The sequence below is a fragment of the Colobus angolensis genome, unplaced genomic scaffold, assembly GCF_000951035.1.
Source record: "Colobus angolensis palliatus isolate OR3802 unplaced genomic scaffold, Cang.pa_1.0 Scaffold31, whole genome shotgun sequence".
Classification (NCBI taxonomy): domain Eukaryota; kingdom Metazoa; phylum Chordata; class Mammalia; order Primates; family Cercopithecidae; genus Colobus; species Colobus angolensis.
The window spans coordinates 10,784,489-10,801,352 of NW_012116377.1; the positions used below are offsets into that span (position 1 = coordinate 10,784,489).

Here is a 16,864-nt window from a genome sequence, read left to right on the forward strand (position 1 = left end):
ATTTATTATCGATTAGCTTGTCTGTTGATGAACTGTCTAGAACATGAGTTATCAGTGTGGGCTTATGGTTAAGTCATATGGCAACTTCCCATTAGCAACTATCACTTATGGGCACAGGAGTAGAAAACACGGTTATTCCTAGATCTATAAAAACATCTGAATGCTCTTGGGTTCACTTGCCAGAGTTAAGCAGATGGGATATGTAAACATACCTGACGGCCTTCATCGTCATTTGTGTATACCAGAAAGTGGACTTCTTGTAAAGGTTTAGTTATCGGCCTTGCACTGTATTTGAACACTTCTGAAAGGATTAGTTGAGCAAAAACAGCTTTGGGAAACCGCAAATTTCCTGTTCCAATCATGGGAAATGTGATTGATGAGAAAGATTGCTCATCTGCAGTTGTCAAACATTTCTTGATTATATTTGCCATGATCTGAAATGTGCAAAGTACATTTATATAAGTTAGGGCTTAAGTTGGTGGAAAACAAAGAGCTGTGGTCCCAGCAACTCTGACAAGGACCTCTCTGCTATTGTTGACTTAGTCAGGGCCTGAGAAGTCAGAAAGAGGAAACAGAAACAGGGCAGAGTACTTTCCAGAGAGAGTCACACTCATTCAGGAGAGGCCGGTCCACAGTGTGGGAATGGCTGCATAAAAATGGTACCTCAATGCAACTAAAAGTGGTGTTTATGAAGAATCTTTAACAACATGCAGTATTTATGTTGTTTTTTTTTAAAAAAAAAAACACAAAAACTGTATTGGCTGGGCGCAGTGGCGGGCACAGTGGCTCCCAGCACTTTGGGAGGCTGAGGCAGGCAGATCATGAGGTCAGGAGATCGAGACCATCCTGGCTAACATGGTGAAACCCCGTCTCTACTAAAAATACAAAAACAAGATTAGCCAGGCGTGGTGGCATGTGCCTGTAGTCCCAGCTAGTTGGGAGGCTGAGGCAGGAGAATGGCGTGAACCTGGCAGGCAGAGCTTGCAGTGAGCCGAGATCACGCCACTGTACTCCAACTGCAGCCTGGGTGACACAGCAAGACTCCATCTCAAAAACAAAAACAAAAAACGGTATTTAAAAATGTTTAAAGATATTACTGGGCCAAAAGAAGAAGAAAAAAAGATAATATTGGGCCTAACACGGTGGTTCACACCTATAATCCCAACACTTTGGGAGGCTGAGGTGGGCAGATAGCTTGAGCCCTTGAGTTCAAGACTAGCCTGGGCAACATGGTGAAACCCCATCTTTACAAAAACACAAAAATTAGCCAGGGATGGTGGTGTGTGCCTGTTGTCCCAGCTACTGGGGAGGCTGAGGTGGGAGGATCACCTGAGCCCAGGAGGCAGAGGTTGCAGTGAGGTAAGATTGCACCACTGCACTCCAGCCTGGGCGACAGAGTGAGACTCTGTTTCAATTAAAAAAAAAGAGAGAGAGAGAGAGAGAATCTCAACTAAGAAATAAATATGCTGTCCAGTTGCAGTGGCTCACGCCTGTAATCCCAACACTTTGGGAGGATGAAGCAGGCGGATCACCTGAGGTCGGGAGTTCAAGACCAGCCTGACCAACATGGAGAAACCCCATCTCTACTACAAATACAAAATTAGCCAGGTGTAGGGGCGCATGCCTATAATCTTAGCTACTTGGGAGGCTGAGGCAGGAGAATTGCAAGAACCTGGGAGGCAGAGGCTGCGGTGAACGAAGATCGTGCCATTGCACTCCAGCCTGGGCAACAAGAGCAAAACTCCATCTCAAAAAATAAATAAATAAATATGCATAAAGTCATAAAGTTGACTTGAAGGAAATATAGTAAAATGTTAACTAAAGTTACCTCTTAAGGCCAGGCACAGTAGTAGCTCATGCCTGTAATCCCAGCACTTTGGGAGGTCGAGGCAGGTGGATCACTTAAGGTCAGGAGTTTCAGACCAGCCTGGCTAACATGGTGAAACCCCGTCTCTACTAAAAATACAAAAATTAGCCAGGCCTGGTGGTGGGTGCCTGTAATCCCAGCTACTCAGGAGGCTGAGGCAGGAGAATCACTTGAACCCAGGAGGCAGAGCAGAGGTTGCAATGAGCTGAGATGGTGCCACTGCACTCCAGCCTGGGTGACAGAGCGAAACTCTGTCTCAAAAAGAAGAAGAAAACAGTTATCTCTTGATGGTTGGATTATTATTTTTATTGTCTTTTTGTATTTTTCTATATTTTCCACAATGTAATTGTATTACTTTTTTATATTCTGAAAAAAAGTTGGGAAATTAAAGTGGGAGTGGAGGTGGGAATGATGTTATCGAAAGGGTACTGACTCTTTTTTATTCTTCACCACAGTGCTGGGCACACCTCTTTGCTATACTGAAAGATTATTACATTACATCTTAGACACCCCTCCTGTAGAATCCCAGTGACTGTTACTACTTCCAAGGGTCAATTACTCGGAAATAACTGGTAGTTGTGATGGATTCTCCATGGAATGTAATAAAGATTGCAATAGACAGACAGGGTTCAATCAATACAGGGTTTCACAGTCTAGGGCAGACACTTCTTTGTTGTGGGGACTGGTGTGTGCATCATAGGATATTTAGCAGCATCCCTTGCTTCTACTCACTAGATGCCAGTAGCAGTTGTAACAACCCAACTGTCCTCTGTAGGGCAAAATTGCCTCCCTTCAGCACAGATCTATACCACACCAGAAGAAGATTCCCAAAGCTACCAAATGAGGTGGAGAACTAAGAGCATTCCCTACCTGCCTAGAAGTCTCCGCTCCATTATTCCAATCTGGAGCCACGGCATGGAGTACAGCTTTGCAGTCCAAATTGTAGCCACTTGTCATGAATATGTTACCCACACTTTTCTCTGTTTCCCACTTGCTGTCATCTAACTCTTTCTGGAGCATGGGACCAGCTTTCTGCAAAAATGCCCGAGATAGTGATCCTCCTCCAAGCTGAAGATTCATGGGAACAGTGTTGACGATGACATCAGCCTTAACGAAAACAGCAACAGTTAGAGATTGAATCAATAATACATAATGACTGAGCACCTGTAAATTTACTGAGTATTATGGGCTAATGTACGGATATGTTTTGCCTGTCATACTAACATGTCATCCCCACCCTCGAGGAGCTTACAGTCTATTGTTAGCACTGAAACACCATGATGAGGTCACTTCCAAAACTTAGACATTAAGGAAATATATTTACCACTGCTGTGAAATCAACACATAATGAGTCAGAGTAGAGCTATGAAAATGAGTCAGAGACCAGAGGCAGAGAGTCAGAGACAAAGACTGAGAGAGAGAAATGGAGAAAGAAGAAAAGTGAAAGTGAAAAACAGAGACAGAGACAGAGAGAAACAAAAACACAGAAAGATTGAGACAGAGAGACAGGGGAAGGGAGAAAGAATCGCTCTTAGGCTGGCAGGAACTGAGAATATTTATTTTGAATTTAACAATATACCAAAAGAAAGACTAGGTCGATGTGAAGGAGGGTATGGTCGACCCTGAAGGCCTTGGCAAAGGAAAATCACTAAGGTGAGGGTAGGCAGTATCCATTCTAGCCCGTCCAGGGATATCGAGTTCTCCAATGTCAATGCTAAGGCTGTTCCTTTGGTGAAATGAGGGTCATAGTCTAATGCCATATTCAGCCCGTAACTCCTATTAGTCAGATTTTGTGCTCACCAGAAACCTTCTGATTCCCTGGTGATTTGGGAGTAGGAGGACACAAACACTCTCATGATGTGGCTTTTTTTTTTATTTTAATTTTTATTTATTTATTTATTTGAGATACAGTTTCGATCTGTTCCCCAGGCTGGAGTGCAGTGGCATGATCTCGGCTCACTGCAGCCTCTGCCTCCCAGGTTCAAGCAATTCTCGTGCCTCAGCCTCCCAAGTAGCGGGGATTACAGGCATGTGCCAGCATGCCTGGCTGACATTTGTATTATTAGTAGAGATGGGGTTTCATCATGTTGGCCAGGCTGGTCTTGAACTCCTGACCTCAAGTGACCTGCTCACCTTGGCCTCCCAAAGCGTTGGGATTACTGGAGTGAGCCCAGCCTGATCATGTGGATTTTGGTTGTCCTGGTTCTTTGGGGACTTTTCTTCATGGTAAATTAAAAGATGTCTATGTCTCTGGGACATATAATAGGTTATATTTCTCAACTTAATAATTAGCTTTCTTGGGTCCACTTGTACAATGTTAGTTAGCATATGAGCTATTATATGAAGTTAGCATAAACCAATGTCAAGATCTGAGAAGCCCCCTGCAGAGACAAGAATGAACAAGCCATCCAAGAAACAAAACAAAACGAAACAAAATTGATCTAGCCCATGTTCTCCTCACTCCCACTTGCAGTTTCACTCTCTGTTTACTGATTCCTACACAGTTTGGGGAAGCAATATATTAACATGTAAAAAAACAGGCCAGGCGTAGTGGTTTATGCCTGTAATCCCAGCATTTTGGGAGGACGAGGCAGGAGGATTGCTTGAACCCAGGAGGTCAAGACCAGCCTGAGCAACACGGTGAGACCTTGTCTCTACAATTAAAAAAAAAATTAGTGGCCTGTATTCCCGGCTACTTGGAAAACTGAGGTGGGAGGATTGCTTGAGCCTAGGACATTGAGACTGCAGTGAACCGTGACTGCGCCACTGCACTCCAGCCTAGGTGACAAGGCCAGACTCTATCTGGAAAAAACAAACAATGGAAAAAGTAACCTTGTCATAACGTTTAAATCAATTCAAAATAATCAAAAGACATGGTTAAATATACAAATATTAGTTGGTATAGAATTTCAAAAAAGATAGGAAAATATTTAGATTGGAATAGTGAGTGAAGACTTTTTAAAGGGGATAAGAATTTGAGATAGGCCTTGAAGAATGGCTGTAATTGGGTCAGGTAGAAAGAAGGCAGCAAGGCATTCAAGGTGTGTGGAATATTTAAGAAAGAATAGGATTGTGACCGGGTGTGGTGGCTCACACCTGTCATCCCAGCACTCTGGGAGGCAAGGCAGGCAGATCACATGAGGTCAGGAGTTCGAGACCAGTCTGGCCAACATGGCAAAGGCTGGTCTCCACTAAAAATACAAAAATTAGCTGGGCGTGGTGGTGGGCGCCTGTAATCCCAGCTACTTGGGAGGCTGAGGCAGGAGAATCACTTGAGCCCAGGAGGCGGAGGTTTTAGTGAGCCGAGATCACACCACTGTACTCCAGCCTGGGCGACAGAGCGAGACTCAGTCTCAAAAAAAGAAAAGAAAAGAAAAAGAAAAAAAGAAAGCATAGGATTGTGAAAGATCAGAAAGTAGTTCAAATTTAGCTGAAGCAGAGGTTCAATAGTGAGAAGAGGGGCTGGGAAGAGATTTAGGGACAGACAATGGAGTACTTGGAAAGTCACTTTTTTGGACTTTGCCCTATAGGTAGAAGGAAGACACCAAAGATATATGTGCAGAGAAGTACCTGCTAAAATAATGTTTTTTGGAATATATATCAAACAGCGATGTGGAGGACAGATTAAAGAGTGACAAGGAGGTCAGGGTAGTACTGAGGCGTGATTGGGGGTTGGGAGTGGTGTCTACTGAAATGTGTATTGTAGACAATAGCAATGAAAAGGAAAGGCATGTACATGAGATATTTTGAAAGAGGGCTTATTAGGGCTTGGAAATTAACTGGATAGGAGAAAGAATTCAGAGAAGAAAGACAAAGTGGATTCCAAAGTTTATACAGCACCATCCAATGGTAAGAATAGGTAAATCCCAATATGAGTTGACATGAAATTTATAATCAACTCGGTGGACTGCATAGTGAAAAGACCTTGGTTTCTTTGTCTATAAAATGGGGGCAAGTCATATATATCTTAATTAGGTTGTAGTACTAATTGACTAAGGTAAAATATAAAGTGGAACATCATAAGGGGACAATGATAATAGCTATCATTTTTTTGAGTCCTTTCTATGTACAAGGCAGGGGATAAGTGCTTCATATGAGTTATTTCATTTTAAGCCTCATAACAACCTTCATATCATCATCATCCATATTTATAGATAAGAACTCTGAGACATAAGATGGATATGAGTGGTGGAGCAGTATTTGAACCCTGCCAGAACGGACTTTAGAGTTCGTCTACTTACTCACCACACTATGCCTACGCCTAGAGTGAAAAATAAATTTACTGTACTTTTATATCATCCAGTTCTTCTGGTCATATTACTCACCAATCACTCTCATAATACTCAGTTGCAGAGCTCACTATTACCAGTAGCCATGGCAATTATCTTTCTCATTGCAAATAAAATAATTACAATTCCAGTTTTATAAGTAAGTCTCTTGAGTTTGAGTAGTGTGAGTCAGATCAATTCTGTGTAAAATGATAAGATGCAACTTCTAAACATGCTTACTTGAGGACAAAGTCCTGAACCCACGTGACAGAGGACTCTAAAAACTCTAGAGAACATGAAGAAAGCAGCTGGTTGCCTCCCCTCTGCCATCCCATTAACTACAGCAAATGCAAAGAATATTTCCAGTGGCTCATAATCCAGAAGAGTCTCCCAGTTTGCCAGCAGAGTTCTCTTTCTGTTAGTCCTGAATGTCTGCCATCTGAAGGTAAACATCAGGTGTCCAAATGGTGGGGCTATAGAATTCTAAGAAGCATCTGGACCAGTGATTCTCAGCCCTAGCTGCATAAGATAATCACTTGGAATGCTTTCAAAAACTATTGTCACCTACACCACATCCCTGACCAATTAAAGTCAGGATCTCTAGGGGTGAGGCCTGGGAGTCTGTATTTTTTAAAGGTCCCCCAGATGATTATGATCTGCAGCCAGGATTAAGCATGATGGATGTCAACTATAGGAGGATTATAGGGCCTGAATCTTCCGTTAATTGGTGATTCCAAGGAAGAGGAAGCAGTAGGAGAGGAGGGGTAGGCAGCAGCCAGGCTGAGGATTTAGCACCTCTTCTGGTAACCTTTATCCCTCCTTGTTCTTCCTGTGCTTCTGCAAAGTGCTCAGGCAGGAGCAAAGGTGTGTTTGTGAAGGGTGATTCTATAGTGTGGTGTACACACATCTTCCTCAATAATGCTGACTGGTGCAGGAGAGAAAAATAGAACTGGGTTGAGAGTAAGTCAAGATCAGTTACAGAGAAACAAGAGATGGATTTGCAAAGTCTTGTTTGTGGTTAAACTTGAACCCCTCCACATGAGTACATGTGGAAGAATATAGGGGATGGTAAGTATATTTCTGCATAAACTTTAAGTGGGTTTAACTTCTCAGATTTATCTTTGATATCTTTAATCTTTGATTAAGACAAAGAACAAGTCACAGAACAAGTTAATTAGATCCCATTGTTCCTTGGTAGATTGATTAAATGGCATCACCTACCCAGCTGTATAGAACATCTCCACTTATCAACTTGAGATTCAGACCTTCTTTGGTTTGGATTGAAGCTACAACATTCCTGATTGAAAGGCGATCTTTCTTGCTGAACTCATCTCTGGACTGTGGAGAAAACAGTAAAGTATTACCAGCAATGCCAATTTCAAGACTTCCCTTAGGCCAGGTGCGGTGGCTCAGGTCTGTAATCCCAGCACTTTGGAAGACTAGGTGGGAGAATCACTTGAGCCCAGGAGGTCAAGAACAGCCTGGGCAACATATTGAGACCCTATCTCTACAAAAAATAAATTTAAAAAATTAGCCAGGCTCAGTGGCATGTGCCTGTAGTCCCCACTACTCAGGAGGCTGAGATAGGAGGATTGCTTGAGCCCAGGAGATCAAGGTGGCGGTGAGCCATTATGGCACCACTGCACTGCAGCCTGGGTAACAAAGTAAGGCCTGTCTCAAAAAAATGAAAAGTAAATAAATAAATAAACTTTCCTTATAGGTGTTCATATGGAAAATAACTATTACATTTCACAGAATTCTCTAAACTCATAACTCGGCTCTGGGATTTAAAAGCAGATAGTTTATTATTATAATGTTTGAATATCAATTGTATTTAATATCCCAAATGCCAGTGAGCTTTTTTACTTATCCCCCCAATAATCCTAGCATAGCCAATCCTGTCTGTATTCCCCAGCCTTTACTGTTTAAATGCACCCTGGATATATTTCCAACTGTATTTCTTATCTGGGGACTTTCTTTAGTGCCAGACCTCATTTGGCTTGCTGGTGTAGCAGAGAGGAAGTGCAGGTATATTGAACCCCCCTCCACAATCCCCCACCACCAGCCCTCATCCAGTGGTTGACAGGAGCTGGTATAAATATACAGCAGCAACCCTGCCTCCCAGAGAGATTCACTATGGGTTTCCCTAGTGGGATTAAGTGGGAGTCGATTTGACGATGTGCCCCATCAGTTTCCTTTACTTTCTTTCTTTTTTTGTTCTGAGACGGAGTGTTGCTCTGTCACCCAGGCTGGAGTGCAATGGCACGATCTCAGCTCACTGCAACCTCTGCCTCCCAGGTTCAAGCGATTCTCCTGCCTCAGCCTCCCAAGTAACTGGGATTACAGGCATGCAACACTACACCCCGCTAATTTCTGTACTTTTTTTTCTTTTTGAAACAGAGTCTCGCACTGTCACCCAGGCTGGAGTGCAATGGCGTGATTTCGGCTCACTGCAACCTCTGCTCCCAGGTTCAAGCGATTCTCCTGCTTCAACCTCCCGAGTAGCTGGGATTACAGGCACCTGCCACCACACCTGGCTAACTTTTATATCTTTGCAAAGATACAAAAAAGTATCTTTTTAATTGTTGGCCAGGCTGGTCTCGAACTCCTGACCTCGTGGTCTGCCCTCCTCAGCCTCCCAAAGTGCTGGGATTACAGGTGTGAGTCACTACATCTGGCCCTAATTTCTGTATTTTTGTATTTTTAGTAGAGACAGAGTTTCACCATGGTGACCAGGCTGGTCTCAAACTCCTGACCTCAAGTGATCCACCCGCCTCCGCCTCCCAAAGTGCTGGGATTACAGGCATGAGCCACTGCACCCAGCCTATTTCCTTTACTTTCTTAGTCAAATAAGTTGCACTTCAATCCTGTCTTAGGGTCCTCTTCAGGAGGCACGCAAACTAAGACATATCCCTGAGTATTCCATAATAATGCATTTGGAGTTTGACTATTAATCGATCATAGAATTTTAGAATTTAAAGGGTCATGACAGACCATCCAGGATAGAAACTTCATTGTCCTGAAAAGGAAACCAGTGTGCAGATGGCTGAAATCATTTGATGAAAATCAAACCACTAGCTAATGGAGGACACAGTACTTGAATCTGGTCTCTTGACACCCAGTTCAGTTCTATTCTTCATGAAATCTGAGCTTATCCACCTCATGATATTTCTCACACAAATGGCAAAAATATAGTACATGTTACCCCTCTTGCACCTGTGACAGACATTACTAATCTATATCAGCATTCTTTTTCAATCAACCCAGATCTAGTCTCAGAATCTTCAACACAGAGCTCCAGGCAACAATTATCATTTGGTCAGAGGTAATCCATGAAACAAAACCTATTTTCCATGCCTGATCTCACTCAAAAAGGATATCAGTTTTCTTTGTTTAAAATTGTCTTTGATTATTTTTCACTCTCTGCTTTGGCAGTGGGTTTCTGGGCAATACTTTCACTTGCTCAAGAATTTAATGATTTGTTACTCTTCTGCATGCATGCTGGCATGTTTGATGAAAGTTTTATCAGTGATCTCCCACCCTGAGAATTATTTGGGTGACAGTCTTTTAAAGCATTGATGTGAAGACTAGAAAACCTCCCAAAATAACTAGCTACATTCTCAGTCACATTTTGGTTTTCTTTTCTGTTTTGGTTGGTGCTTTTTATTATTGTCTTTGTGTTATAACTCTTCACATCCTCCAGACAACCAATTATTATGACCATTTTCTTGAACGTATCAAAATCAAAATCCTATCATCCTCTACACTGTTTTTTATGTCTTCCCATACTGCTGGCTTCACATCAAATCTGGTGACTTGATATTTAGACACAATGCAGGAGAATTTTTTAGAAACATGTTCTTTACAGGTCTTGATGACATTGATTTTTTTCAGTCTTCCTTGAGTGAGCTGGGTGGTTGCAGACCTGCGTGTTACCTCCAACCCCTTGTGGCTGCCTGGGGGTCATGCTACCTCACAGTGACAACTTCTCATCTTGCGATTTGTCATTCTGATCAGGTGATGCATTTTAGGCAATAACTTCCATATGTGAGGATCCAGGGCCACCAGGAGTGCTGCTGGCAACTTTCTCAGGGACTTTTTCCCTTGATACAAGGCTGTGCCCAAAGACATAATACTGGGACACAGAAATGGGTCTTTCATTGAAGACCCAGGCTTTTTGCCCAAGTAGGTGTCCAGCACCAAAAATAAAAATAAAGAGTAGGCATCATTCAGACAAAACCAAATGGTAATTTTTAAAGAGTAAAAGGTACCTCTGGCACATAAATCCTGACACTCATGAGACTGAAATAGAAAGTCTTCCTAAAATGGCATGACTGTCAACGGGTCAGTGAAAGATGTGACATTTGTAAATGCAATGGAGATAATCCTCACCTAATGGAACAGATCGATTCCATGCATGTTTACTTAGCCGTAAAGTTTTATCATTTTGATCTGATTTTCCCATTGACATTTGTCATAATATTGAAAAGGTAATTCTTTTCCTGAAAAAGTCTTGCCCTTAGAGATTCAATAAATACAAGCAACAATGCATAAGCAATTCAAAATAACCTATTTGAAGTAGGGTCATTAGTACTTTTGAAAAGAATGGTTATAATAGTCAAAAATATTAGAAACAGTTGTGTGCTATAATCGAAAGAAGTCATAAAATTAGGTCAGATTCCCTAGCAACAGAGCCTGAGTTTGGGATTCATGTGCAAGTATGGAGAAACCTGTAGGAAGTGAGAGATGAAGATAGAGAAGGGGAAGAAGCTAAGCTAGAATATGTTTGTAGGTGTACCCTGGTATCTGCCTGATCTCCCAGGGAGCTCTGGAATATATAACTTCCATAACAGCATTTGTCCCTCCTAGGGGCAAGGGAGCTCAGTTCCTCTACCTCCATACCAGTCAGTTATTGTCTACAGACCATCTGATCAGGAGATGAATGTCAACTCCCAGGCACCTCCGGGAGAGGCACCCTTCAGTCTCCCAAAGGCAATCCCCTGGGGAAGAATCCAAGTGTGAGTCCTTAAGAGTAATACAGTCAATAAGCAGTTGGCTTATGAATGCACCTGATAAGCTAAAAGAGACCAAGCCCAGGATATCTGGAGAGGCACAAAAGAAAAGAAAGACCACTAAGGAAAGTCCAAAGAATAACTGCACAAGTTTGAGAGAAAGAGAACGTGGCTCAGCAGTTAAGTCATATAAAAATGTCTAAGGGATCCTGATTGGCAGTAAACTCAGTACAAATTAACAGTAATGTAGCTCTGTTTAAGAAAGAAAAAAAATAGGCCGCCAAATGCTGGCAAGGATGTGGAGCAGTGGGAACGCTCATTCATTGCTGGTAGTAATGCAAAATGCTACAGCCACTTTGGAAGACAGGCAGTTTTTTTACAAAACTAAACATACTCTTCCCATATGATTCAGCAATTGCATTACTTGGTATTTACCCAAATAAACTGAAAACTTTTGTTCACACAAAACCTGCACATGAATGTTTCTGGAAGCAATATAGCTTTATTCATAACTGCCAAAACCAAGATGTCCTTCTGTAAGTGAGTGGATAAACGAACTATGGTCCTTCCATATGATAGAATATTATTTAGCACTAAAAAGAAAAAGAACTGAGTTATCAGGCCACAAAAAGACATGGAAGAAACTTAAATGCAGATTCCTAGGTGAAAGAAGTCAGTCTGAAAAGGCTACATACTGTATTGTTTAACTATATGACATTCTGGAAAAGGCAAAACTCTAGAGACAGTAAACAGATGAGTGGTCGCCAGAGATTTGGGAGAAGGAAGGAGAGATGAACAGGTGGAGCACATGGAATTTTCAAGGAAGTGAAACTATTCTGTATGATATTGTAATGGTGGACACATGACATTATGCATTTGTCAAAAACAATGGAACAGGCCAGGGCAGTGGCTCACACCTGTAATCCCAACACTTTGGGAGGCTGAGGCAAGTGGATCACCTGAGGTCAGGAGTTCGAGACCAGCCTGGCCAACATGGTGAAACTCTGTCTCTACTAAAAATACAAAAGTTAACTGGACGTGGTGGCAAGTACCTGTAGTTATGGCTACTCGGGAGGCTTGACCCAGGAGGTGGAGGCTATAGTGAGCTGAGATCACACCACTGCACTCCAGCCTGGGTAACAGAGCGAGGCTCCGTCTCAAAAAAAAAAAAAAAAAAACACCACAAAAGACAAACAAAAACCAATGGAACTATACAACACAAAAAGTGAACTCTAAACTATAGATGTTAGTTAACAACAATGCATTGGTTCATCAATTGCAATAAATGTATCACACTAATGCAAGATGTTAATAATAGGGAAAACTAGGGGAGAGGGAGTATTTGAGAATTTTCTGTTTTCTGTTACAGTTTTCTGTGTACCTAAAACTCTAAAAACAAAGTCCATTCATTAAAAAAAAGGTAATAATGAATTTGGGAGCAATACTAATAGAAACACACTAATGAGAATGTGCACGAATAGTAACTTTATTCTACTTTTCACTGTTAAAAACAGGCAACACTTGTGGTATGTGGTTACTTCAAAGTGCCAAATGTTGCAAAAGGATTATGAAAACTAGATATGTTCAGAATAGAAAAACCGACGCCCTGAAAGGATGCAAAACCATGTCACATGAGGGTATGCAGAAGGGAATGAGGATCTTTGACTTGAGGAGTAGAGTTAATGAGTGGGGTGGAATGCAAGAGCAGTTGTCTTTAGACATTTGAAGGGCTGCCTTATGAAGGAATGATTTCTACAACTCTACACTGGTATGTAGAGCTATAGTAAAACATATTTGGGCTTAACATAAAGCTACATTTTTAAATAATTAGAACTGCCCTAAGATGGAATGGGTCAACATGGGAAACAATAACTTCCCAGGCAAGCAGAAGATAGACCATCACTTAGTGGTCTGGTTTTACATCTAAGTGAATTCTTTTGCCTTTTTTCTCCCATATTTTTCTTAATTGAACTCCCTAGCCTATTTTAAATACATTTTACTAGTAAAAATAGTTTTATTTTAGTACTCATATCAGAGGTGATAGCAATGAAGGACAGTGAAAATGAAAGAGTGAAATATTTAACATTTAATAATGACATTTGTGCTTGTATCTGCTAAGAATTACAGCTATCCAAAACACAACTCATACCTGTTACTTCTCACCAAATTAGTAACTTGTGTTTCCCATTTGTTCTTAATTTGATAATTGTAACAGCTTTATTTATTGGGTACCTGTTATGTGTCAGATATTTTGTAAATATTGTCTCAATTTAATCTTCACAATGAACCTGTGAGACAGATTTTACCTGTACTTTCTGAATGAGTAAACAGGCCTGGTGCAGTGGCTCACACCTGTAATCCCAGCACTTTGGGACGCCAAGGTGGATGGATCACTTGAGGCCAGGAGTTCAAGACAAGCCTGGCCAACGTGGTGAAACCCCGTCTCTATTAAAAATGCAAAAAAATTAGCTGGCCATGGTGGCAGGCTTCTGTAATCCTAGCTACTTGGGAGGCTGAAGCAGGACAATAGCTTTAACCTGGGAGGCAGGGGTTGCAGTGAGCTGAGATTACACCACTGCACTCCAGCCTAGGTGACAGAGGGAGACTCTGTCTCAAAAATATGGATGGATGGATAGATAGATAGATAGATAGATAGATAGATAGATAGATAGATAGATAGATAGATTTTATCTTCTAGTCTATATATATATATATATATATACATACACGCATATATATGTTCAAGGTGACTAGAAGATAAAATGATTTACAAATTGAATGTTCAAGGTGACTAGAAGATAAAATGATTTACAAAAATGGAGTAGCAGAGCTCACTCCTGATATAGCGGATAAGGGCACACACATTGGAGTCAGAGAGATTTGATTTTGAATTCTGGCTGTAACATTAAAAAGGCCATTTACTGTAAGGCTTAAAAACAAGGGTTGCCTGGGATTTGAATCCCAGCTCCACCATTACTGAATGTGTGACTTTGGGCAAGTCATTCATGTTCTCTATGCCTTAGTTTCCTCACCCAGAAAGTGAGGATAATGATACTACTTGCCTCACAAGGAGATTAAGAGAGTTAACATTAGTTTAATGGTTAGACCAGTGCTATGCGCATGCTTGACTTTCCTCTCTTTCTTTGCCTTGTCTGGTTTTCGTTTTTATTTTTATTTTTATTTTAAGTTCTGTGGTACATGTGCAGGATATGCAGGTTTGTTACATAGGTAAATGTTTGCCATGGTGGTCTGCTGCACCTAAATACCCATCACCTTGGTATTAAGCCCAGCATGCATTAGCTATTTTCCTTAATGTTCTCCTTTCCCCCACCTCACCCCCCAGCAGGCCCCAGTGTGTGCTGTTCCCCTCCCTGTTTTCATGTGTTCTCACTGTTCAGCTCCTGCTTATAAGTAAGAACATGTGGTGTTCGGTTTTCTGTTCCTGTGTTAGTTTGCTGAGGATAATGGCTTCCAGCTCTATTCATGTCCCTGCAAAGGACATGATCTCGTCCTTTTTATGACTGCATAGTATTCCATGGTATATATGTACCACATTTTCTTTATTCAGTCTATCATCAATGGGCATTTGGGTTGATTCCATGTGTTTGCTGTTGTGAAAAGTGCCGTAATGAACATATGCATGCATGTATCTTTGTAACAGAATGAATTATATTCCTTTGGATATATTGCCAGTAATGGGATTGCTGGGTTGAGTGGTATTTCTGGTTCTAGATCTTTGAGGAATCACCACACCATCTTCCACAATGGTTGAACCAATTTACATTCCCACCAACGGTGTAAAAGCATTCTTCTTTCTCTGCAGGCTTGCCACCATCTATTGTTCCTTGACTTTTTATTAATCACCATTCTGATTGGCATGAGATGGTATCTCATTCTTTTAATGAAGACCCATTGTGGGATGCCTGGAATCTCAAAGTAGTGTGCAACCATAGTTTGCAAATGAGATGTAAAAGCTATTATCTGTCTTACCAATTATTATTATTATTATTATTATTATTTTGAGACAGAGTCTTGCTCTGTCAGCAGGCTGGAGTGCAGTGGCGCGATCTCAGCTCGGCTCACTGCAAAAACCGCCTCCCTGGTTCAAGCAATTCTCCTGCCTCAGCCTCCTGAATAGCTGGGATTACAGGCATGCACCACCACGCCCAGCTAATTTTTGTATTTTTAGAAGAGATGCAGTTTCACCATGTTGGCGACGATGGTCTCGATCTCCTCACCTTGTGATCTGCCTGCCTTGGCCTCCCAAAGTGCTGGGATTACAGGCGTAAGCCACTGCGCCTGGCCCCAATATTTTTAAGAAAAGTGACAACTTTAATGCTGGGTATTACTCCCACCCTGAAGTCACCATTGGCTTCTGGCAGGCCACTAACAGACTCCATGAGCAAGGTTAGCATGTTCTTAGTCATGATGTCTTGGACATTGTGAAGTGCAACCAAAAGAGAGACTTGTAAAGGATCTCTTTTGCAAATTCATCTATTTCATCCATTTCCACTTCTTCCATTTTATCCACTCTTCTGGAAAGCGTTACTGTTGTACCCGAATGTTCCAACGTACTGATTTTTAAGGAGACACTCAGGATGTTTTTATGTCTGACTTGAGATTTGAAAGGATTTGGCCTTTATATTACTTTCTATTTTTAAATACTTTGGAAGAAAATAGATTTGATTCATTGTCTTATTCTTTTAATAACAAAGCCAGTGGTAACTCATTGGCTAAAATATTGCACAAAGTTAAACATTATATTTTGTAAAGTCAGATTTACTCATCAAATCATGGGGGAAAAAAGTAACAAACATGATAGTAAATGATGGTGATCATCCAATGATTTAAATTAATAGAGCTACAACATTTTACCACAAAGAAGTTTCTGTTACTGCATAACAAAAGGACAGTCTATAGATGTAACCAAGACACATAAGTGTTCCTTATTCAAAAAGAAGACTGGGTTTGAGTAGACCTTTATCACAAAGGAAGGGGACAATAGAGACTCTGACTTCCATTTTTCATTGTTTTTTATCTTTGAAAGAGAAATAAAGGAGCTTTCCCTTAGCATAATAAAGAGTCAAAGTCAATAGTATTCACAGTGAAGAAGAAAAGTCACTCTCCTTAGAAGTAGCAAAAATCAAAATAAAACAAAAGTCAGATATGTGTTCTGTCACTACTTTGCTTCAACATGTTATTTGGAACTCTTCTTGGTCATCAAAATAAGGTGAGGAAAAGAAAGAGGATAAGTATAGAAATGAAAATGATAAAAAGTTATGCTTTACAGGCCGGGTGTGGTGGCCCATGCCTATAATCCCAGCACTTTGGGAGGCCGAGGCAGGTGGATCATGAGGTCAGGAGATCGAGACCATCCTGGCTAACACAGTGAAACCCCTTCTCTACTAAAAATACAAAAAAATTAGCCGGGCATGGTGGAGGGCACCTATAGTTACAACTACTCGGGAGGCTGAGGCAGGAGAATGGCGTGAACCTGGGAGGCGGGGCTTGCAGTGAGCCAAGATCGTGCCACTGCACTGAGACTCCGTCTCAAAAAAAAAAAAAAGAAGTTATGCTTTACAAATAATACAACGTATTGTGAAAATAAAAAATAATAACATGATTGAGAAAGTGAAGACAACTCACAGAATGGGAGAAAATATTTTCAAATCATATAGCCAATAAGACTTGTACCTAGAATATATAAAGATCTCTCA

General features: G+C 41.2%; 1 protein-coding gene across 2 annotated transcripts in view; it reads right to left on the reverse strand.

Moving 5' to 3' along the window:
* The window catches only part of PARP15 (poly (ADP-ribose) polymerase family, member 15), a 53,140-nt gene that overhangs the window by 23,467 nt on the left and 12,809 nt on the right, over nt 1-16,864 (reverse strand). For both annotated transcript variants that reach the window (XM_011950801.1, XM_011950804.1), the window contains 3 exons: nt 7,357-7,473; nt 2,738-2,974; nt 213-434 (listed from right to left, as the gene is read on the reverse strand). In XM_011950801.1, coding sequence (XP_011806191.1) covers nt 213-434; nt 2,738-2,974; nt 7,357-7,473 — 576 coding nt within the window. Of the gene's footprint in view, nt 1-212; nt 435-2,737; nt 2,975-7,356; nt 7,474-16,864 lie in introns of those variants that run through there.